Raw genomic sequence first — 22,783 nt, forward strand, 5'->3', positions numbered from 1 at the left:
CAATATTGATAAAAAGATTCCGCATCTGATTCCCCTCTGAGGAAGCTGTGAAGGGGGAATCCGTTCATGAATGGCATTCAATCAATATCATAAATGTGATGCAATTGCTGCTATGTATGGCCATAAGCCAGATAAAGTCTTTTCAAGAGTTCTATTTCCTGCTTGGACCACCATGTGACTTGACGCGGAGCGCTTAGATCTTGGTCTTCGAAGCGGCCTGCTCATACATGGTCTTCTCAAAAAGGTGAATCATCTCTTGAGCTTGTGCATCTCCTGACGGCATTATCTGGCCGCCATAAATACCACACACTCCGGAGGCCCTGTCGAGGAACTAAAACAAGTGAGGTCAGCATTGGATTTCGCTGGGAAAACGGAGGGCTATCCACGTACCCAGAACAAGTTTGGCATGCCGCTCCAATTCAAGCATCCTTTCTTTCTATAAGTGACACCCTCTTGGTCGACATCCTCCATGGTCAAGAGTCCTCCTAGCCCCCAGTCATATCGGACACCCGGTGGGAAACGACCGATTGCACAGGGCCCTCTTGTCGGACGACTCGCATAGAGTGCCTGAAGTGCGGCACGACTGTCCTCGGTAAGCTGTGGTTGAAACATCATCGCCGTCGTTTCCTTCTTGAGTAGCTTTTCGTCATCAACGAGGATGCTGTGCAAGACCTTCAGGTACGAGGGCATTGAGGCGTAAAGGCCTTGCCCACCCATCTCCGTCTCAGCTGCGGAATGCATGTCCGGTCCAGAATAAGCTTGGGCTTTACCCTGGGGATCAGCAGGATCTCGGATGCTCATGCTAGCCACTCGCTGCACCAGTGCTGGATTCTTCTTGGCCCAGTAAGTCATGTCCGTGATGCCAAGTGGCGAAAAGATGTTGGCCTGGCAGTAGCTTTCGAGGTCAACCTTTGCGAGCCTCGAGACCAGGAGACCGGCCCAATCTAGCCCGGTACTGTACTTCCATGACGTTCCAGGTTCAAAAACAAGTGGTAGGTTGTAGCTCTCTACCACGTTTCTGGGAGGCCCTGCCACGCCGAGGGACGTCTGATATTCTTGCAAAGCCGGCGACATAAATGTGTAGGCAAGGCCCGAGGAGTGCGTGAGAAGGTGACTGTTGTGTAATCAGTACTAGTATTTGATTTTGGGGCCGCAGGACTCTGTAGGAATTACCGCAATGTAATAGGGTTCTGTCGCTTGGTAAATACCGGCTTTCCATTTTCCATGCCTAACAAGATCTGCTGTGCGGCAATCTCTGGCAGAATTTTGGCCACATCATCGTCCAAGCTTACTTGGCCGTTCTGCACAAGTTGCAGGACAGCGATTGTCGTAACTAGCTTCGAGGAGCTGAATAATGCGAAAATGCTGTCCAATTCGAGAGGTGCTTGCTTGCCATCTTCAAGTGATCGAACTCCGAAAGCTTTCGCATAGTTGAAGTTGCCCGACTTATCGCAGGCTGCCAACACGGCACCAGGGATCTTCCTCTCCGAGCACGCGGCTTCCAAGGCTGCTTCGAGGGCCTCCATTTGCAACACGGACAGTATCTGGCTTTTGGGGCTTACCGCGGTGTACTGTGTCAAATTACTGCCGCTGGTGTTGTTCGAGATGTATGTTGATGGCTGACGGTGGCTCTGCTCTTAATCACCTGGTGCACGTTGGATTGCCGCTCTCGACAAGAAGATACACGCATCGAACCGTGGAGAAGATCCGCTGATTCGTTTCAGTGTGTATTGGACAGGTCTGGTGGGCAGATCGTTCGCAAAGCTCAAAATCACGTTCAACAAACCTCGAGCAGAGTGGATACCCCCGCAAGATATTCACCATAAGTACCTCCGCAACTCGAACCCCCACATACACGGTCGTTGATACACACACAGTTTACTTGCGTATATTACTCCGACGATGCCGATCGCATTTGGAACCACTGTGCTCTTTGGCCGGCTCCAGGCACAACACGAGGTGCGTCAAAGAAGGTTTGGAAAGCGGGTATAGTACACTTTTTGTCAGATACGCGGAACCAATTGTGTTGGACTATGCTGCGTATTGGACTGCGCCTTGATAAAAGGGGCCAAAGGGAAGAGGACGCTGGTATTCCGCGACAGATCTGACACGCGGCCTGCTGCAAAGCATGTGCATGCGCATGTACTACTTACTAGACTCTGTCGTGGCTACCAAGCGGCCTCCAGCAAACTCATGTATTGAGCTGATCGGCAACCTTGGCGGCTGGACTTTTAAAGTCGGCCACGCTTCGAGACTGCCCTTGTCAGGAATTTGGCATACTGCGGCGCCCTTTTCCCTTTTCCGGTCTCTCTCCTCCTCCACGTGAGCTGATTAACGCATCGGAGATGGGCAGCCGATGCTCTCAATGATCGAGAGGGTACAAGGCACATTCTGACTCGTCCTGCTATGCTAAAATCCTTCTTTGACACAAGAATATGGTTCGTTAGGCCAAGAGCCACGAGCGTTGCGGTTTCCGAGCTCGGAAAGGTAGGCCTTGACTCGTTCGACGATACCCTTACGTCCAATCTGAAGCGATCATAATTGCTTGGGTTCGACGCTGGGTAACCGTATCCATTCATGCCAATGCTAGCTGTTGTGTACTTTGCCCATGCTTGAGCCATGTATTCTTCAATGCTGATGATGGGTTTTCCGTGGATGACGGACTGTGGCGAGGAGAGGGGAAAGGCCATGATGGGCCAAATGTTCCCTTCGCTTGATCTGGGCACGCCTGGGGTAGGCCAAGCCTAGCTGGCTTTCCCCCTCTAAGTTCTGTACCGGCCAGAGAACCTTAGGTAGGATCGCAGCAAGGCCCTCCGGGGCTTCTGTGCTCTGGCTACTCCTGGAGAAGTCAGTTCCTGAGGAGCTTGTCAAGCACTGGGGATCAGGCCAACGAACACTTGACCGATTGACGGCTATCTGGACACGGTGCCGGCTCCGCGTACGCGATCCGTCTTCCTGGAATCCGAATCAGGTTTCCGTCCTCTCCGAATTGGAGAGACCTACCTACCGAGGCTACCGGTCCCTTGGTAGGTATCATCCATGGATACAACCGAAGTGCGGCCGATGCCTGTATGGCATCAGGCTAGATAGGACCTTGTAAAGTCGGTGTCTTCAGCAAAAAAGTCTATCTTTGATCATCTCCCAGGGCACTTGATCACTTGGAGCAAAACCTTCTTCAACGACTTAGACGAGGCGACTTGGACGGCGTTCTGCTTTTCAGAATGGGTAGCATCACCCAGACTTACGCCCAGGAGGGACTTGGACGAGTAAGAGACAACAAACTCCTGTGCTATGCGCGCTGGTTAACCTTGATTTCAGCTTAAAAATCCTGATCTATTCATTTCCGATGCTTTTATAGGAGGCCAGTGGGTCAAGAAGACGAGACGTTTCCAATAACAGGTAGATGGTAGCGACGTCGAGGGAGATGTTCGCTAACGGCCTGCAGAGCCTTCGACTGCCAAAACTCTCGGCCACGTAGCCAACTGCAACCTGCCCGATTTCAAAGCTGCGATCAACGATGCGCATGAGGCCCAACCAAAATATTTTGCCAGCACCACCGCCACGGCCAGGGGTGCCGCGCTCCGTTGATGGAATGATATGATCCTCGCCAGCAAGCAAGACAGTAAGTCCCTTGAGAGTCTCATCTAGTCTCATTTGACTAAGTGTCGGAAGTTGCGACTATTCTCAGCTTGGAAAATGGCAAGACCTACGCGGAGGCAGAAGGAGAAGTTATCTATGCCTCGAGCTTCGTATCTTGGTTTGCCGAGGAAGCAACCAGAGCATATGGTGTCACCATTCCTTCGTCGACTCCCAACACCACCCTCTTTACGCTGAAAGAGCCCGTCGGCGTGTGTGGTATCATTACACCATGGAACTTTCCGGCAGCCATGATTACCAGAAAGATTGCTCCAAGCTCTGGCGGCGGGTTGCTCAGTGGTTATAAAGCCACCCAGTGAAACCCCATATACGTGCCTGGCGCTGACGAAGCTTGCCATCGAGGCTGGTATTCCGCCAAGGGTTATTCAAGTTTGTCCCACCAAGAATCGCGAAGCGGCGACCGAGTTGGCAACCAATCCACAGGTTCGCAAGATTAGCTTCACGGGTTCGACCGGTGTTGGAAAGATGTTGGCGAAGCTCGCTGCGGGCACTCTCAAAAAATTGAGCCTTGAGCTTGGAGGCAACGCTCCATTCATCGTCTTCAACGATGCTGATCTAGACCTGGCTGTTGAAGGCGCCATGTTCTGCAAGTTTCGCTGCACGGGACAAACATGTCTTTGGTAAGTCGCCCAACCAACGAATACTGTTAGGCGATACTAACTGATCAAGCGCAAACCGCATTATTGTGCAGAAAGGTATCGTTGACGAATCCACCTAAAGATTGGCGGCAAAAGTAGCTGGCCTTAAACAGGTGCTGGCCTGGATCCGACAACGACGCAAGGCCCGCTCGTCAACAGGGCGGCTGTAGACAAGGTGGCCGAGCACGTACAAGATGCTGTCTCAAAAGGAGCGTGGATCCTGATCGGAGGTTCCAAAGGGTCCCGCGGTGGCTTTTTCTTCGAGCCGACAGTCCTTTCTGGCGTCACAAAAGATATGTTGGTCGCCCGAGAGGAGACTTTTGGACCGCTAGCCCCGATATTTTCATTTGATACGGAGGCGGAAGCGATCGAGCTAGCTAACGAGACCGAATTCGGTCTGGCCGGCTACGTTTTCTCGAGAGATGTCAACAGAATCATGAGAGTGGCTCAGAAACTCCAAGTTGGCATGGTAGGCGCCAACACGGGCAAAATCTCGACAGCAGAAGCCCCTTTTGGAGGAGTGAAGGAGAGCGGTTACGGTCGGGAAGGCAGTCTGCACGGTATGGACGAATATCAGGTCATCAAATCGGTTACTATCGGTACCCAAGACAGATAGATATAGGAGTTATCGGAGCAAGCTGATAAAATAATGGCAGACACAACTTCGAGTCTTATACCCCGTACTGCTCGGTACAAGGATGGCAGCGGTCTCACTGAATCTACGTGACGTGTAGGTGGTGCTTCCCCTCGCCACAGCAGTCAGTTTCTGGTCAAACCTCAATATAGGTATGGCTACGAATTTGAGCACCTGCTTTGTGTATGCGTACACGGGTTTTGCCGCTACATCGTCGTCGTGGCCACCTGCCTTCGAGCCTCTTTCCCTCGCTGTTTGACCACCCTCTGTCTTGGTCCATCTTTGGCCCGGAATTGGTGGAACTTAAACCACACAGACAGTATTTAGCTATACAGCGAATGTTCTATGTTGCCCCTATCCAAGCAAAATCATCCCTCCATTGGCAATGAATCGCCGGTCTGGATCATACCTCCTATTAGCCCTTCAGCGTTGATCGCTGATTCTTGTCTCGTTTGATGTGACAAGGGGCGTTCAGCGATCGCCGTTTTCCCTGGTGGCGTTCTTGTCTTCCGTGCCAATGTTTGTGAGATGGGAAGAGCCCATGCTGCTGCGAACAAGAGACATTTCTTTCACCCCAAGATTTTTATAAGACAACAGGGAACGGATGTGGCGCCCAAGCAACTGGAGACATTGGTGATAGGGAGGTGGTGTCTCAAGTCCAGAATACGATTTGAAGTCATGTCGGCGTAAGATGTGCAGAGCCGTGGTCGAGCAGAGATAGAGTGTGAGCAAACGATTGACTGAAAGACCTTACAATACTCGTGCGTAAAGTGATTTTAAGAGCCACTGCAGGAGATGGTCCCCCTACCAGTATTCTGTGTGCCTATACAGCCAGGCCAGGTGTGCCGATACTTGGAATGCATCCATCTGGCGTCGGTTGGACTTTGTCGAACAGCACTTTACATCGGTGGAACACTTCCCAGTATCCGCGTTGTCGCTTCGGAAAGCACGTCCCGAGTGGCCGAATGCCAGAATACGCCAGGGCAGACGACTGCAGAGATTCTAGCTTCGTTATGTCGCCACTACATCGAATCCTTAGTGTGCATCCTTGTTGAACTCTGACAAATTACGGCGCCACATACCAAAAATGGAGCTCCACGATGGGGTTTGGGCAGGCTAAGCTTTTTGGCACCAGAACCGACCGCGGCCTGTGGGGAAGCCTCCATCATCTTCCAAGGAATGGAGTGTGGAGGTCAGTGGGAGGTGTGGGATTTCGAGGGACTACCCCGGGTTGTGATCCTCAAGCAGAAGGTGTGGAGGGTCCTCTCGCTTGCTCTGACAGCTTGCTTTTCGCAACATTTCCGCGATTTAGCGAAATTGATATCGTGTCCGTTCTTCTGCCATCCCACCTCCCAGCCAAGACCAGACTCAGCATAAGCGAGCATAAATGGCCGTGCTTCCCATCCTACAAAAAAGCTAAAAGGTCCAGATAGCTCTCCTACACTTTCTTCCTCCCTCCATCATTGTCTTCCACCTCATATGCAATATCAGACGCCTTCTATTTGACACATTTTCACACATTCACCAACTCTCAACATGGGATTCGGAGTCCTTGAGCACACTGGAAGTCTCGAGCATGTGCCAGGCACGGCGCTTCTGCAGGACGCCATTCCATCGGAAACTGCTCATTTGAAGAAGGGGAAAGGCGACGACGCTGATGTGGTCCTGATCCCTCAGCCATCTAGCAGCCCGAACGATCCGCTCAATTGGCCACTATGGCAGCGAGACCTAATTCTGGTGTTGTTCTGCTACCTTACCAATATCTGTGTCGGCGCGTGCGTTGCCCCCTCAAAGTTCTGTTGAAAGTCGTGCTAATTTTGCTCAGTGTTGGTCCACTCATTGGTGTTCTTGCCCTCGACATGATCCAGGCATTTCAAATTAATTATCAACAAGTCACATTGCTTTCTGGATATCAACTTGCTCTGGTTGGTGCCATTGCGCCATTCATCGCTGCACTCAGCCACAAATACGGCAAGCGTCCATGGTTCCTGGTATCGATAGTATTCTTGTTTGCGGGGACCATTTGGTGCGCCGCAGCAACGTCTTACAACTCCATGATCGGAGGGAGGCTGATTCAAGGTGTTGGCACGGCCATCTTCGAAAGTGTTACTTTCACGCTCATCGGTGACCTGTACTGCGTCCACCAGCGAGGCTCGCGCATGGCAGTTTACGTTGTCGCTCAAGTTGCGCTTGTGCTTCTCCCTTCCCTTCTCACCGGGGTCGTTTCCGTTCACCTTGGCTGGCGATGGTGCTTCTGGATGTTAGCAATATTCCTGGGCCTGGGCGGCGTTCTCGTCGGTGTTTTCGGTTGGGAGACTGCCTACAACCGGAACCAACTCTATGATGTTGATGTGGCCTCCCACGATGTAAGTTCCTAGTACTTTGTTGATCTCTTTGGGCTTCACTTACAAAGTGAAGAACCTTCACGTCATCGAAGAGCTCAGGAGTGGTAAGACCGCTACCGAGGGCCTCGACTCACTACACCTAGAAAGAACGATCACGTCTGGCACCGGCAGCAGCGCTGTACGAGACTCCTTCCTGAAACGAATGAAACCATGGTCAACCACATATAGCAACGAGTCGCTGCTCCAGTTGATTTTCCGTCCATTCTACATATTGCTCAATCCGGTCATCCTGTGGGCGGTCCTGCTTATCTCCTTCTTCCAGCTTTGGAATGTTGTCATCAATTTTATGCTGGCGCAATTGTTTGGGCCACCGCCTTACTTACTCGACACGGCGCAACTCGGCTATCTGGCAGGTGGCCCCATGGTTTTTGGATTCATCACTTGTGTGGCCTTTGGGGCACTATCTGACCGTATCGCGAAATGGGCTAGCATGCGAAATGGTGGAGTTTACGAGCCCGAATTCCGCCTATTCACAATGTTGCTAGCACCAATCTTAAGCACAGTTGGGTATTTCTGTTTTGGCCCCTTCGCAGCAGAGGGCAAGAGTCCCGTCATCATGTCAGTTCTCTGGGGTGTTGGCTTTGCCAGCTGCGTGGTGGTTACAGCGTCTCTTGGGAATTACCTGGTGGATGCTTATCGCAATGTCAGCATTGAGGTGTTCGTCGTCTCGATGTCTATCAAGAACTTCATGTTCTTCGGATTCTCTTGTAAGTCCAAAGATATTGCACGCTTTCCAACAACAGATCGATCGCTAATCTCGATAAAGTCTTCCTCAACGAGTGGCTTGGAAAATGGGGACCGAGGAAGGTTTTCAACACCATTGGGGGCATCTCTCTGGCTTTATGCGCCACAACAATTATTGTCTTCATGTATGGCAAAAAAGTAAGGGCTTGGTGGCACACTCATGACATTTTCGTCAAGTTGGACCGTCGCGAATGATTGGGATGAAGTGTTGTAAAGAGAAATCAGCGCACCTCTCATAGATGCGCCAAACTCTTCAGCATTCCTTCGACAAGGGATTGTGAGCCTATTGGTTTTTGCTGAGCTCTCTTGGTAAGCTCACAGTAGTAGTTGTTGGGGAAAGAGGCATTCACACTCGTTGTGCTCGAACTTTGGCGGATGAAGACCATAGACCACGGCCTATGGTGACCTCACAGACTCAGACTCTCGAACGGACTATTTGGGGGGATTTTTTTACCATAGCAGAAACCATCTAATGCATCTGAGGTCAATTTGCCCGCCTTCAAAGAATCCATAGTCCATGCAGGAGTTTGGAGGCTCAGAAGCTCGCTGTTTACTTCTTGTTGTTCCGAGCTCAACTTTGAAGCGCCCGTGGAGGGATCTCGGTGGCAGGCTAGGCAGGGGGCCATACTCTACAAGCAGACCTTAGGCCGAGGCTCGCCAAAAAGACCGGGATGTTTCCGTTGTGGTTCACTCATGAGGAGTCTAAGTCAGCCTTGCAATCAGTCTGATTCAGCAGCGTCAAACTAGTACTTATTGCTCAGTCGGACGGACCATTCATGTAGAGCAAGACAGGCAAAGCACCTCATGTGGGATGCCTGCTATTCCACACCTCAACACAATGCGCCGTAAATTGCGGGGGAATACGGACTCCCCTCTGCGTTCGTCCCAGGAAGTTTAGCCCCTGACCAAGCCGAGGTGATTGGGCTTCTTGGAAGCTATGCAACCACTTAATCATCCAGACCAGATTTCTCCGTACTTGAGACAGGTATTTTCGACGCCAGTGCCTTTGCCACGTACTGTCCATCCGTAACAGCACTCTTGCGAGCTTATTCAAGGCAACTCTACCCCAGTAAGACGACCAAGAAAGCAGGTATGGGTGTCGAGTACCCGAAGCATGTGGCTGCAGATTCACCATTTCCCGTGGAAAACATCCCCTTTGGTATCTTCTCGACGGACTCAGATGTAAGACCTACGTTGTTCACCGTCTCAAGATAGTACTGATGGAATTTGAACCAGCCGATCCCCCGGGTTGGAACTATCGTCGGAGATCACATTATCGACGTCAAACTACTCGCGTCGCGCGACGTGTTTGATGGTTCTGCAGTCCAAGATTCATCTACGCTCAAGTCAGCCTTATCAGAACAAGCGCTGAATCGCTTTGCGTCGCTGCCTCAACATGTGCGTTCGTTTACTCGTCAACGCCTCATCGATCTGTTGGAGGATGGTTCCTCCGTCCTGTTCAACGACAAGGAAGTGAATCGCGACGTCTTCATCAATGCCCAGCAAGCCAAAATGCATCTTCCTCTGCAGATTGGGGGGTTTGCGGATTTTTTATGCTCCGAAACCCATCATGACAATGTGAGTACTTGCTCTCTGGATGCTCTGCCGAGAATGTCTGAGGTCTAATTCCTGTACTTAGGGTAATCGTATGTCTGGAAAATCGGTGCCCGCCTTTTACCACTTTCCCCCAATGTATACCGGCCGTACAACGTCTATCATCCCCAGCGGACAGTCAATCAAGCGACCAAAAGGAATGATTCCACGGAGCCCAGGGTCACAGGAAGGCCCCGAGTATCAATTTGGCACTTCGACAAAATTTGACTTCGAAGTGGAGATGGGTGTCTTCGTTTCCAAGCCGATCCCTTTCGGCCAACGGATCACGGCGGATCAGGCGAAAGAGCACATTTTTGGTCTTGTCCTCTTGAATGACTGGTCAGCGAGAGACATACAATTCGGCGAGATGATACCGATGGGACCCAGCAATGGAAAAGCATCGGCTACAACGATAAGTCCGTGGGTTGTCATGCCTGAAGCTCTGGAAGCAGCGCAGATTGGATTTGTATCAGAGAAAGCACAAGCTGACATATCGTCGCATCCTCTTCACCTGCAACATTCCAGTGGAGACACAAAGGTGTCATGGGACATCGTCCTAGAAGCTACAATCCTGAGGTCTGACCAGCCACCAACTCTGGTCTGTCGCTCCAACTTGAAGGATTTGTACTGGTCGCCTTATCAAATGTTGGCGCACTATGTGTCGCCAGGGAGCGGGTGTAGCACGGGAGAACTACTGGGTACAGGTACTGCTTCCTCGCCAGGGCACACAGACGAGACACCAACATTGGGCTGCCTCTTCGAACTGACCCAAGGTGGTAAGAAGCCCTTCAAACTACGTAGTGGTCGGGAATTGAGATGGCTTGAAGATGGCGATGAGATTGTTCTGACGGGCTGGGCCAGGGGCAAAGGTGGGAAGAAGATTGGTTTTGGGGAGGCTGCCGGACGACTGCTGCCATCCGATTAGATACTGACAAAAACGTTCATACAGAGCATGGTTGGCCCCATATGGAATCTGATGACCTGAACCGCCCATCTCTCCAATCGACCTGAAATGTCTCCATGGGTAGTGCTCAGTGATAGAAATGCACTGGAGTCGCTTTTTTGCTTTGGCTCGGGCGCATCACAACCAATCCAGGTATGCCCAAGCTTCCGGAGTCTGATACCTAGCTGGCAGCCTCCGAACGGACAGGCAACAGATCAGACGGGGTGTCCCCATATGGATGAGCCCAGACGCCCTTCGGTGAGCTTCCGCGGTAGTCCGTGACCTCGGCTCCTTCATTAGGCTGGGGCCTTGTTGGCTGAGTCGAATACTTTATCGCGTGATGCGAAAGGAATCCCACATTCATTACCCCACAATCGGTTGCCGTGGCTCTGGCGACAATCATCAGTCGGGTACCGCGTTTCAGTCCAACAATACGACATCTCCAACATCGGCCCTACATTGAAAGAGGCTTGTACAGCAACGAGATAGGGCGGTTCACTGGTTTCTTGGGACCAAAAGCCGTATTCGTCCCAGTTTAAATACCAACCTAATCAACCTCACTACTAGGACTTCGAGGCTTCCGACCGATGCTGCATGCTCCTGGTTAGCCTTGTGCGGATGCAGACTCTCTTCTCATAGTTCTCCCAAGTCTTTCCAAATTGCCCTCGACCGTCGCTCAGCAGATTTTAGAAAATATCGACCAACATGACAGATCATATTGATGTCCCCGTGGTGATAGTCGGAGGAGGATGTGAGTTTAGCAATGACCAGGCGTTACGATCGTGCTGACTCTCCCCAAGCTTGTGGGCTTTCACTCTCCATCTTTCTCTCCAACCAAGGTGTACAGCATGTTCTTTTCGAACGCCATCCAAGCACCTCGATCCTTCCAAAAGCCCACATCATCAACCAAAGGACAATGGAGATATTTCGGCAGCATGGCATCGCGGACGAAATCATCGCACAAGGTACACCACCGCGACAACTGAGCCAAGTGGTGTGGCAGACTTCCCTTGCAGGAGACGGCCCTCTGGATCGCAAGGTGCTAGGGACCATCCACACTTGGGGCTGCAAGCAGGGCACAGAGACGAATGCCACATATCAGTATGTAAGACTTTGCTGGCAGAGGTTGTCACAGCTAACGCTTTGATCCTCTCTAGACGAGATGCGCCTCACCTGCCCACAAACCTCCCGCTGCTCCGCTCTGAACCCATTCTCCGTGCGATTGCAGAGAGTCACAACCCAGGTAAAGTGCTCTTTCAACACACGGTCACAGACTTCGAAGAACAGGAGGATTGCGTCCTCGTCCACGTATCCAATAAAGATGGGACACAGTATACCTATCGTACCACGTACCTGGTTGGAGCTGACGGTGGCAAAACGATTGGCCCCAAGATCGGAGTTGAGATGCAAGGCCCCAAAGGTCTGCGAAAGATTGTTTCGACGCACTTCAAGGCCGACCTTTCCGAATACTGGGACGACCGAACCGGCATCGCTCATTTCTGCAACCCCTCTTTGGGTCTTGGGATGCGAAGTGGGTCAATGCTTCCTCTTGGACCAACATGGGGAAGGTACTCGGAAGAATGGCAAATGCACTTCGCGATCGGTGTTGATGATCCAGTGTTCCCGCGCGAGGAGGCAGTTTCCCGCATTCGGCAGCTATTGAAACTGCCTGATCTCGAACTCGAGGTATTGAGCCTTAGCAATTGGGTCCTAGAAAGAGTCCTGGCAGACAAATATCGAGAGGGGCGTGTCTTTATCGGCGGCGATTCAGCACACCGGCACCCTCCGACCACGGGACTTGGGCTCAATACGGCGGTGCAGGACGCTCAGAATCTTGCGTGGAAGCTGGCATATGTGCTCCAGGGTAAGGCGTCACCCAAGCTGTTGGATACCTATGCAATGGAACGGCATCCCATCGGGAAGATCGTGTGTGATTGGGCCTTTTTCACGTCTCAACGCCACCATGTCATAGCGAAAGCTATTGGAATCGAGGAAGGGAAGCCTGAGGCCAATGAAGCGCATTTCTTGAACATGTTCAACGAGAACTCCGAGATTGGGAAAGCCTCATTGGCTTATTTGCAATATGTTATCGATGGTCAAAAGGTGGAATTTGCTGCCCATGAAATGGATCTTGGTTTTGTCTATCCACAGGGCTCGTTTGTGCCCGACGGCTCAGCACCTCCACCGCGCGATCCTTTGCACCAGCTGTATATTCCTACCACACGGCCCGGTCACCGCCTCCCTCATGCTTGGCTGGATAGGCGCGGCGACATGATCTCTACCCATGACCTTGTTGGTACTGGGGGCGCGTTTTTGCTGGTTACAAATCGAGACGGCAGTGAGTGGATCAGTGCCGCCCGAAAGGCGGCCAAAGCCCGATCCATCGAGCTTAGAGTCGCACAAATCGTCGCACCTTTGGACAAACCAGCTACCGAAGAATATGTCGACCTCGAACTGCAGTGGGCTAGTGTGAAAGGCATTGGCGCTGGAGGAGCGATACTTGTCCGGCCCGATAACATCGTGGCTTGGAGAGCGACCGGGCCGGGCTCAATGCAAGATATTGCTGATGCTTTTGATCAGATTTGTGGACGAAATGATAAGGTCATCATCAACGGGTCGAAGTAAGGGAAAAGTTAGCGGCCAAGGGAGGATGGACAAACAATGAGTGAGCCTCTACGGAGGTGTGCATCAAATGTAGTTGCCGCGCTAAAGTTGGATGACGAGGACGTCAAAAGACCATTAATTTTCTTTTCCGTTGCTCCGGGCGACAGTCCCCGGAGATATCGGAGCTCACTCTCTACCCCTAAAGCTCGCCTATCATCTAGCGCTAAGCTACCTAAAGTAGATGATCTTTAGTTAAGAGCTTAGTTAAGGCTGCCTAGAACAAGAGAAAATCAATTATCAGTTATGATCCTTCGTCATTCAACTTTAGCGCGGCAACTACATTTGATGCACACCTCCGTACACATCCAAGAGATTGCATGCTAGCATCTAACCTAAAGCTGAAATTCGCTACTGTGTGTGCTAGATGTCTTACCCTATCAACTTTGCGGATATAATTTTGTCCTCGAACTGACAGTACCTGTAATAAAACCAGATGTGGTCGCTTTCACAAGTTGTGGGCTCACGCCGCCTCGTACTGGAGTAGCCTTACCCCGTCCCATCCCATCCCATTGGCCATCCACTCCCCACAAGGCACAGACGTGTGGGTTGTGGGAGCTGTTTCCACTCGTTGCGGGGAGCAAGGCTCTCTTCCTCTGCTGTCAGTCAGAGTATGGTGGTCGTTGCACCAAACCTCCCCAAGCCTGATCTTCTCCTGGACCTTAAGATGCAGCTGTCCTGGTTAAGTCCGGTGTTCCAGGGTTGATTGGACTTGGCATTGTGGCATCTCTCCTTCCCACCCAGCCTTGTCATCGGAGGCGAGCCGTAACAGTCTCTCATTTTCTGGCCTCGGACACAAGTGTCCACACGCCATAGCTCGACCATTTTTGGAAGCTGAGTCGTTCAATCCCATTCAGATATGAATGACAATCGGAAAGGGAAGGCAAACAAGACACATCCCAAAGACTGCTCAACCTTCGCCGCGACATGGCATCCAAAAGCTTCCGACGATCTCGTATCATCTTCAAGATCTGTCTTCATATCAAGGTGGCGTGACCAAGAAATCGAGGTACAATACACCGACGAATGGATGGACGCAAAGGCCAAGCTTGACTGGCTCATACCCGACGCTCTCGTGAGAGATACGAACCCTCCGGAAGGCTGGCAACGTCATGCCAAAGTTGCACGCGTTGAGAGTCCACATCCAGCGCTACAAGCACATTCTGCGGGATCGTCAATGATACCTAATTCGACACCACACAACTTCGAAGGTCAACTGGAGGATTTCACCTATTGCGAAGACAAAGACCGTTGGAACATTACAAGGAGGCTTTCAACCAGCCAGCGTTCGGACTCTGCGTATTCCTCTTTCCTGGATGAAATTGAAGCTGGTTATCAGCCAGATGACTTTGAAATGGAGTGCTGCTCCGACATTTCATGTTACCAACTTCCCCCATCGGCTTTGCCAGGGTTGAATATGATCTTGAATCTTGCAACCACCACTTCAAATGAGTGGGATCTTTTCAGGGCATTCTCACCTCCGGACCTGACAGATCCATTGCAACTGATGGATGCTGTCTCGAGGAAACGACATCAGATGATGGGCGGGTCGCTCTGCGAGCTGATGAGCTCCAAATCACCGCAATTGGACTTATAACGAACCCGGAACTCAGATTCAGCCGAGCTTGTCCGGCAGCAGAGAGACCTTCTCCGCATGACGCTTCGATTTAGAGGCCGAGGTAGGCTCTCGACAGCAGTCTACTGAAGACGATATACGGTTAGATCTAGGACAGTAGACGTGAAAAGGGGCACGCTGTGACGTCTAGTATTTTCAAGATAGGAGTCGATGAGTGTATGATCCATCTCACCACGACGAGTATCCTTAATAGCCGGGGCAGGGCCTCTAGGGAATAGATATAATGTAAGACGATCTATTTACTGATTCATTATACTACGAGCCGAACACTATCAAATCAAGAGTCCCCGTGTAGGCGGTCTTCTATCGAGAAGCATTGTTTTCCAGAGTTGGGGTATAATTCCGCCTTGCTGATCTTCAGTGCATCGGATGGACATCTTTTTGGGTCTCGCCACTTCATCGTGATACGAAGCCTCCACATATGCCAATAGGGCGGGGGCGACCAGCGAGCCGTTGAGGCGTGTAAGAATGCCTGCAGCATGCCATTGCTGCGGGGTCGCAAAGAGCCGCGGCTTGCACAGAGCTGCGACTACCGGCCTGAGTCCCGTAGGGGCAACGGAACCCGTGTCGCTTCTGCAAGGTCGTTTATACAACAACATTCACGCACCTGTTCAACTCTCGGGAAGTATACCCTATACCGTAACAAATCGAACTTGTCACAGCCGTTAGAGCCGAGAAAACAATACCAATGTCTTCATCCGTCTTGGAAAATCTGCCCTGTGCCCTGCCTTCTCGGCCTCTGCCTGACGATTTTGACTCAGAAACTATATTCAACAGTTTCCAAGACGTTCTGTCCAGCCCCGATGCGTCGGTCTTTACGACGGATGCACTATGGCGGGATATGTTTGCTCTGACAGGGAGCATTCGCACCTTTTATGGAGCGAGCAACATCTTCGAAAACTGGAAGACCTTTACCCAGAAAGGGCGACCCAAGCGCTTCAGATATGTGCCAAACAGCATCCGCGAAGTCCGGCTCGGGGAGGCGCAATGGATAGAGGGGATATTCTCCTTCGAGATAGAAGAGCCGCCAGCCAGGGTATGCAAGGCTGGCCTATCATTGGTCCCAACTCAAGATGGAAAATGGCAGATCTGGGTTCTGCGCACATTTATCGACAGGTTGCAGAATCATCCAAGCGTTGACAAACTCGCACCCGCCCACCGCGCCATGGCAAATGCGGAGTCAATACCCTCGATTGGAGAAGAGCAGGATGACTTTGAATGCGTTGTTGTTGGAGCAGGGCAGGCAGGCCTGAGTCTGGCTGGCAGGCTTCAGTCACAGGGCGTCAAATACGTCCTACTGGAGAAGAATGCCGAGGTCGGGGACAGTTGGAAAAACAGATACAAATCCACCAAACGTGAGTTGTCCGAGCAGTCCGGCTGGGCGAATGACTGACTGATCGGAAACAAAGTACACACTACTCGCGAGTCTTGTAATTGAAGTAATGAGCCCCTATGCTCGACTTGGAAGACTGACTTGTCCTACAGCTCACCTCCCCTTTGACAGGACTTTCCCGCCGCATTACCCGCAATATCTTACCAAGGACGATTTAGCCCAAGGCTACCTAGACTGGTCAAAGAAATATGGCATCGTAAGTCCTCGCACTCGGGCGGACGTAAGCTGCGGGCTGACCAAGAACAAAGAACTGTTGGACGTCAACCACGGTCGTATCTGGTCAATGGCACGAGGACGAACAGAGGTGGACGTTGAATCTACTCCGACACGGGGAGAGTAAAACCATCACAACCACACATCTAGTGATGGCTGTGGGTGCCGGCTGTCAGATTCCAACCATGCCCACGTACCCTGGCATTGTAAGCCCGTGTTCATCGCAAACTCGATGGACCAAGGAGCCACTAATGAATGAGTAGGAGCGCTTTCGTGGAAAAATCGTCCACTCAGCTGATTACACTTCAGCCGAGGGATGGCAAGGGAAGCATGGAATTGTCGTCGGCACCGCAAACACGGGTGAGATACTCCTTAATCAACCGCTTCGAGTTGGGGGCATTGACTTACTTTTCGGGGCATAGCTCATGATGTGGCCGAAGATATGGTTGCAGCAAATATGGCTTCTGTGACTATGATTCAACGATCGCCTACTTGTAAGTGACAACAGTGAAAGTGGGTATTTCGTAGTCGATGCTGATCAAGAGACTACAATAGACGTCCTGCCGGCGGAGTATTATACTAAAGTGCAAAACTGTAAGTTAAACGACCAGGCGCTTCCCTAACTCATATTCTGCACAAGACCGAACGTCTAACAAATCCCAGTAACGTACAACCCGGAAGTCCCAACAGAAGTGGCTGATCAAATGGGCCTCACAAATCCGCTGGCAGTAGCCAGAATAACTAGCATGTTCGTTCTCAATGGAATGGCCAAAGCTGAGCCTGAGAGGTTCGACGCTCTTGAAAAGGCCGGCTTCAAAGTCATCCGCTACGGTGACATTATATATCAGGTTTTTGATCGCTTTGGTGGCCATTACATGGATGTCGGTGCTTCCGCGAAGATTGCCAAAGGCTTGGTACGTCTATCCCGCGTCGGAACAGCTCAAGTGTTGCCAAGTTGGCCGTATTGACGCAGATGCTCACCCTTTTTCGATTTACAGATAAAGGTCAAATCGGACGCACTACCCCTGCAGTACACCGAGGACGGACTCGAATTCACCGATGGGACAGAGCTCAAAGCCGATTTCATCGTGTTTGCCACCGGCTTCGTAGGAAGCATGAAAGTCGCCATCCACGACTTACTAGGTTCGGATGTCGCAGAGCGCATAGAAGATTTCTGGGGAGTCAATGAGGAAGGAGAAATCAAGGGTGCCTTCGTACCCTCTGGGCGTGAGTTTCGAGCCCCCTAAATTACTATCCAGCTTCTTTCAGGACAAGCATACTAACCCCAAGCTCTTGGGCAGACCCGAATCTGTGGATGCATGGGGGAACCTGCTTGCATGCTCGCTATATGTCAAGGTTCATAGCCTTGCAGGTTCGCGCTGCGCTGGATGGAACACCACTATCTGTTGCTACAGTATAAGGATCCTGCTTGATTCACAAGTAGACCGGACTGGCGATGGAAGCACTTCAGCGAAGGTCAAGGCACGAAGCTGGCAGTAGATAAGGACCGGCATTATTGAGCAACAACAGGGGCAGATCGTCCCGCCATCGGGTACCTAGGCTTAACCACCGTTGGGGTTTATTAGAGGTGCTGAGAGTGTTTCTCTTCTTGTATTCGTAGTTGCTTCTACAACGAAGTCTCGCTCGCTCATCGGCATTAACTTTATTTGTGACTCAAGGTCCATCGCGGTGCACTTGTCAGAGTTTTGGTGGCTTACAGGCATCCCCAACCCCTAGGGCACCATGTATATAGGGGGGACTAGCCTCTCGAACCCTTGCGATACTGCAACATGGATGCTTTCACACTTCCAAAGCCTTGTACCTTTGACAATTGAGTGTTCTTTGCTAGCACATATTCTGGGTCCATGATGGTCCCGAGCGCTCAGCCAGTGGGGTATGGCCTTGAAAGGAAGGGGTCGCAGATACAGTATGTCTCGGGAGCCGAGGCCTCCCTAGCCTCGCTTCCCCCACATTGGTCGGCCCCCAGCCATTTGCCCGAGTTCCTGGCCCACACCTAGTGAGGCTAGGCCGAGCCATAAGAGATGCGCATGAAGTTTGACTCACGGTGACCCTCGCCGACCATTCTTCCAGAGAAATCGCCGTTCGCCGTTCTGGAGGAGTCAAACTCGAGAAGTTCCGCTACACTTAGCATCTCGTTTTTCTTGATCCGGTGTACGAGCTTGGAAACCGAGTGTCATTGTTTTGAGCACTCTTGCCAGGTGCATTTTCGTTCAAGAATTCTCCTAAACAGCGAGCATGGCACCTTTCTCACGTCTCGTTCGGTTCCGCAACCCCGCTGGACAAATATTCTATGGAGAAGTTCCTGGTGATGAGTTAACCACCAAAGAGTCTCTACAAGGCAGTCAGGTGGCTGTATACAAGGGCGAGACACCATTCGATAACGACTTCAGCCTGACGGATCAAAAAGAGGAGATTGCAGAGGTAGGCATTCCTACCTATTGTGCCGTTGCGTTCGCACAGTACCAAACACGTCAAGATGGACTTGTACGGCTCGATGGCTGACAACAAGCTCGTTCAAGGTCCTCGCTCCGCTAGCTCATGTACCAGTTTTTGAATGCGTCGGAGTCAACTATCTCAAACATGTCCAGGAAACAGGGGTACAACCATCTTCTCTCCTTACAAGCATCGACTTGTACTCATTCTTGTGTCATTCCAGGGCGAACCACCAAAACATCCTGTGATATTCAAGAAAGCGCCAGGTTAGTGAGTTTCCTGGGTCGACAAATGGATACAGTGTTACCGGTCGTATGGATTGTTACGTTGACCACATCTCCTTCTGCAGATGCCCTCGCGGGACCCTTTGAAGACGTACCTATACATCCAGAATGCCAGTCTCAGATGGACTATGAAGTGAGCGAATTGCGTTTCCTGCCCCTCCAAAAATTGCGTCAACGACGCTCTAGACAGTGATGAGAACTGATTTTATGGTGCTAGGCTGAACTGTGTGTCATTATCGGCAAGGACTGTAAGAACGTCTCGGCAGATGATGCACTCGACTACGTACTGGGGTACACGGCCGGTAACGACGTTTCAGCGCGGTACTGGCAGTGGAAGGAGAGATCCGGCGGCCAACATGGATCCGCGAAGGGATTCGACAAGTTTGCCCCGATCGGGCCTGTTATCGTGTCACCCAGCGCAATTGGAGACCCACACGACTTGTCACTCAAGACCATTGTCAACGGAAAGGATGTCAGGCAAGAATCGAGAACGGATGATCTGATCTTCAAAGTGCCAGAGATCATTCAGCACTTGAGCCGAGGCACGACTCTGAGAAAAGGAACAGTGATCATGACGGGCACTCCAAGCGGAGTGGCAGCGTTCATGAAACCCCCAGGATTCCTGCAAGATGGAGATGTTGTTGAAGTGGAGATTGAGAAGATCGGGAGACTGCAGAACAAAATGGTCTTTGAATAGGGCACATACAGTGTGTAATGCAAAAAGCGCGCTTCAAAGATTGAATGGAACTGCAACGTCACAACGATGCAAGACACGGTCTGCACAAAGGTCTATGTCATCCAGTACAAGAGCGGCCAGCATTCGGAGGATGTGAGCGAACACACATATTAGACTAGAAACGTCCTTTTGCACGAAAGGAGACAAGCCGCCCGAACGTCGAGCAGATTAAACACGTGTTCAAATTGCTCTACAAAGAAAATAGTTGCTACCAGCCTATTTATGAAGTGATGGGTAAGGGGGATTTGGCCTTGGGCCTGAGCCGATCCGTCTTTTGATGGATTTATGGTCCTCGCCGCTGCGCACACGGGCCGCTAGGTCTTCAGGATCGAAGTCGAACCCGACTGAATTCTCGGCAAACTCCGGCAACATCATGTACTCCGTAGTCTCTTCTGCGGTATCGAAGTTGTCGACCTGGGTCTCAAGGTGGTTGCCATCGGGGTCCTGGTAGTAGATGGACGTGGTTGGACCGTGATTGACGCACCAGATCGGGTGCATCCCGAGTTTCTTTCGTTGTTCGTAGGAGAGTACGAGGTCGTCCAAATTGTCGTAGGTAAAAGCAATGTGCTCGAGGCCGCTGCTACGGTGATCTTTGGGCGTGGTGTTTGGCATCGCTCCGAGTGCGATGCGGTGATGTTCCTCGTCGTATGCAATGAAAGCCATGCTCTTCCCGCGGAAGGCGACTTTCCCTCCTGTGAATTGGACGTAGAAATCGATCATCTCATCCAACTTGGTCGTTTTCAGCAAAACATGAGCAAGAGATGCCGGGCTTTTCACGGTGGGAAGATCTCCATTCTTGGAGCCGTTTGTGGTCTGTGTCATGGTGCTATCACGGTCGATGATGGAAGAAGCAGTAGACGATCAAAATTGCGGGCAACGAGGCTCAAAGGTCAGTCAGGGAGCAAAGAAATGATCTGAAGAGTGGTTATGAACCTTTCCCATCGCATCGAATCCTTTTGTCATCAGGGAATGGATGCGCACTGACCCTGCGGGGGATGCGGAATTTACAATTACTTTGGCCGGGGTTGCCCACACGAGCATCGTTGCCGTGGTCGACAGACTTTGTCAGCAAAGGCAGCTCGGAACCCGAGCATGGAACACCGTGCCAAGAAGCAGGGTCATGAGGCGGACGTATAGGGCTACAGGCCTGCGAGAAGTTTTTGATTTCTGATTGCTCATCTGAGTGACTCTGTCTCGGTGACCGGACACTTCGATCTATCAAACGATTCACGCGCTCGTACAAGACGAGACATCTTGCTCAATCGAGAAGGCTTACTTCAAGCTCTATCCCGGCCTTTTTCATTCTATTAACCAACTCCATCCCCCATGTTGATGGTGTGACCATGCCCGAGAGACTCTTTCCTAGGGTTTCGCCCCCTTGTAGAAGTGTGAGAGCCGCTTGAACTACGAGCACCCCGGTCAGATAGTACGGTGATCCCTTGTAGTTCAATGACGCCATGACTTTGTGCACTGTTTCGCAGTCAGCCGTAGCGACGGTTTTGAACGCAACACGATAGTTGTGAAACTCGGACTTCGGTGGGCCGCCCCCGGCCGGTGGCAGAATCTTCTTTACCAGCCATCGAAATGGAGCGAACACCCGAAGCGCTGTCCGTATCAAAGACACCGTATAGTGCATCAGGAATGCCTTTAGCCGGCTCCCGACAAGCTGGTACTCGAAAAACCGGAAATTGTCCCCGTAGTACTTTCCTTGCTCGTGGAGTCCCCATGACCTATGGACGATTCCAATGTCGCACTCTGCTTGCGGAAAGTCCGTAACAACACCAAATGGCGGGATGTCGCGAGAACCAAGCATCCTGTCAAGCAGTGATACCCGGCGAGTCGACTTTGGAGGCGGGATTGGACTGAGCGCGTGAGGCTCCAGGGCCCGGGCGGTAAACCGTGACGGATATACTTCAATCAGGGCTATCATTGTGGCCAGACTGCCCGCACTCGGGCCCCCTCTGGTGACAGGTTAGTCGATGTCCCAGCAAGTCTTAGAAGCCTTGACTCACCCCAACTCGTGTAGCACGTTGACGCTCTCCCTCACACCTACGCCATAGGTTTCCCGAATCTTCTGAACGCAAAGATAGGTCAAAATGTCGGCCGGAACCGAGTCCACTCCGGAATGAGGGGCGAGCTATGAGCTGGTCAGTTTGACAGATTTCCTGCATTGAGCCGGATTGAAAAACAATTTGAATCAATGGGCTCCACGAGGAAAGGGGAAAGCCCTTGTCTGCAAGGAGACCTACCACAACGCCGCGCTTCTTCGCCAAATCGTGATATTTGTGCAGCATGTCGAACGTGAAAGGAGTCTCACCGCATCTAGTGAGGTCAGCTGCTCCGAGTCATGCTCCGTACTGGTTGTCGATTTACATATCAAAGTAATGAGTCGTGCTTTTCACGCAAGCCTCGACAACAGGCTCGCCGTATTTGGAGAAAGGTCCGATGGTAGAAATGAGTACTCGAGTCTGCTCAGCTAGTTGTTGCAAGTCTTCGGCATTCACTTCGACAACTTCAATGCCTTCAGAATTTGATTAGCGTACGTCTCGTCGATGGGTTATTCTCATACCTGGCTGGATTCTGTCGGCATTGAGCTCTTTCAGATCTCTGGCGAGCTGAGAGAGTCTTGAGCCATTTCGTCCCGCGATTGCCCATCTCAAATCTGTTGCGATGTTCTTTTGGATGTATTCAGCTGTAAGCTGCCCAGTGTAGCCGGTGGCTCCGAGAACGACCAGGTCATATTTCCGAGATGCCGGAGACATTGTCGCCGACCAGTGATGCTGCCGCGCTCT

General features: G+C 51.5%; 8 protein-coding genes across 8 annotated transcripts; 5 read left to right on the forward strand and 3 right to left on the reverse strand.

Moving 5' to 3' along the window:
* Positions 1-193: 193 nt before the first annotated feature.
* On the reverse strand, positions 194-1,526 carry PV05_05058 (uncharacterized protein; the record flags this gene model as incomplete). The annotated part of the gene is made up of 3 exons (XM_013461523.1): positions 194-331; positions 391-1,114; positions 1,174-1,526. 3 exons carry the CDS (start codon positions 1,524-1,526, stop codon positions 194-196), a joined length of 1,215 nt encoding a protein of 404 aa, XP_013316977.1.
* A 2,071-nt stretch (positions 1,527-3,597) lies between these two features.
* Positions 3,598-4,911, forward strand: PV05_05059 (uncharacterized protein; the record flags this gene model as incomplete). Its single annotated transcript, XM_013461524.1, has 5 exons — positions 3,598-3,622; positions 3,673-3,855; positions 3,899-4,277; positions 4,327-4,352; positions 4,409-4,911. 5 exons carry the CDS (start codon positions 3,598-3,600, stop codon positions 4,909-4,911), a joined length of 1,116 nt encoding a protein of 371 aa, XP_013316978.1.
* Positions 4,912-6,465: 1,554 nt separating this feature from the next.
* Positions 6,466-10,596, forward strand: PV05_05060 (fumarylacetoacetase; the record flags this gene model as incomplete). The annotated part of the gene is made up of 7 exons (XM_013461525.1): positions 6,466-6,704; positions 6,755-7,295; positions 7,348-8,041; positions 8,101-8,203; positions 9,149-9,260; positions 9,315-9,656; positions 9,718-10,596. 7 exons carry the CDS (start codon positions 6,466-6,468, stop codon positions 10,594-10,596), a joined length of 2,910 nt encoding a protein of 969 aa, XP_013316979.1.
* A 723-nt stretch (positions 10,597-11,319) lies between these two features.
* Positions 11,320-13,263, forward strand: PV05_05061 (uncharacterized protein; the record flags this gene model as incomplete). Its single annotated transcript, XM_013461526.1, has 3 exons — positions 11,320-11,365; positions 11,415-11,715; positions 11,772-13,263. 3 exons carry the CDS (start codon positions 11,320-11,322, stop codon positions 13,237-13,239), a joined length of 1,815 nt encoding a protein of 604 aa, XP_013316980.1. The 3' UTR covers positions 13,240-13,263.
* Positions 13,264-15,599: 2,336 nt separating this feature from the next.
* On the forward strand, positions 15,600-17,764 carry PV05_05062 (uncharacterized protein; the record flags this gene model as incomplete). The annotated part of the gene is made up of 9 exons (XM_013461527.1): positions 15,600-16,266; positions 16,321-16,341; positions 16,397-16,500; positions 16,553-16,723; positions 16,781-16,877; positions 16,940-17,011; positions 17,073-17,111; positions 17,181-17,431; positions 17,516-17,764. The coding sequence occupies 9 exons, from the start codon at positions 15,600-15,602 to the stop codon at positions 17,762-17,764; spliced, it is 1,671 nt and encodes a 556-aa protein (XP_013316981.1).
* A 1,009-nt stretch (positions 17,765-18,773) lies between these two features.
* PV05_05063 (uncharacterized protein) lies at positions 18,774-20,110 on the forward strand (the record flags this gene model as incomplete). The annotated part of the gene is made up of 5 exons (XM_013461528.1): positions 18,774-18,959; positions 19,058-19,135; positions 19,195-19,237; positions 19,321-19,388; positions 19,473-20,110. The coding sequence occupies 5 exons, from the start codon at positions 18,774-18,776 to the stop codon at positions 19,950-19,952; spliced, it is 855 nt and encodes a 284-aa protein (XP_013316982.1). The 3' UTR covers positions 19,953-20,110.
* Positions 20,111-20,207: 97 nt separating this feature from the next.
* Positions 20,208-20,813, reverse strand: PV05_05064 (uncharacterized protein; the record flags this gene model as incomplete). The annotated part of the gene is made up of 1 exon (XM_013461529.1): positions 20,208-20,813. One exon carries the CDS (start codon positions 20,811-20,813, stop codon positions 20,208-20,210), a length of 606 nt encoding a protein of 201 aa, XP_013316983.1.
* A 436-nt stretch (positions 20,814-21,249) lies between these two features.
* PV05_05065 (uncharacterized protein) lies at positions 21,250-22,753 on the reverse strand (the record flags this gene model as incomplete). The annotated part of the gene is made up of 5 exons (XM_013461530.1): positions 21,250-21,952; positions 22,004-22,128; positions 22,241-22,313; positions 22,365-22,512; positions 22,561-22,753. The coding sequence occupies 5 exons, from the start codon at positions 22,751-22,753 to the stop codon at positions 21,250-21,252; spliced, it is 1,242 nt and encodes a 413-aa protein (XP_013316984.1).
* Positions 22,754-22,783: the final 30 nt, after the last annotated feature.

The sequence above is a fragment of the Exophiala xenobiotica genome (assembly GCF_000835505.1).
Source record: "Exophiala xenobiotica strain CBS 118157 unplaced genomic scaffold supercont1.3, whole genome shotgun sequence".
In the NCBI taxonomy this organism is placed as follows: Eukaryota; Fungi; Ascomycota; class Eurotiomycetes; order Chaetothyriales; family Herpotrichiellaceae; genus Exophiala; species Exophiala xenobiotica.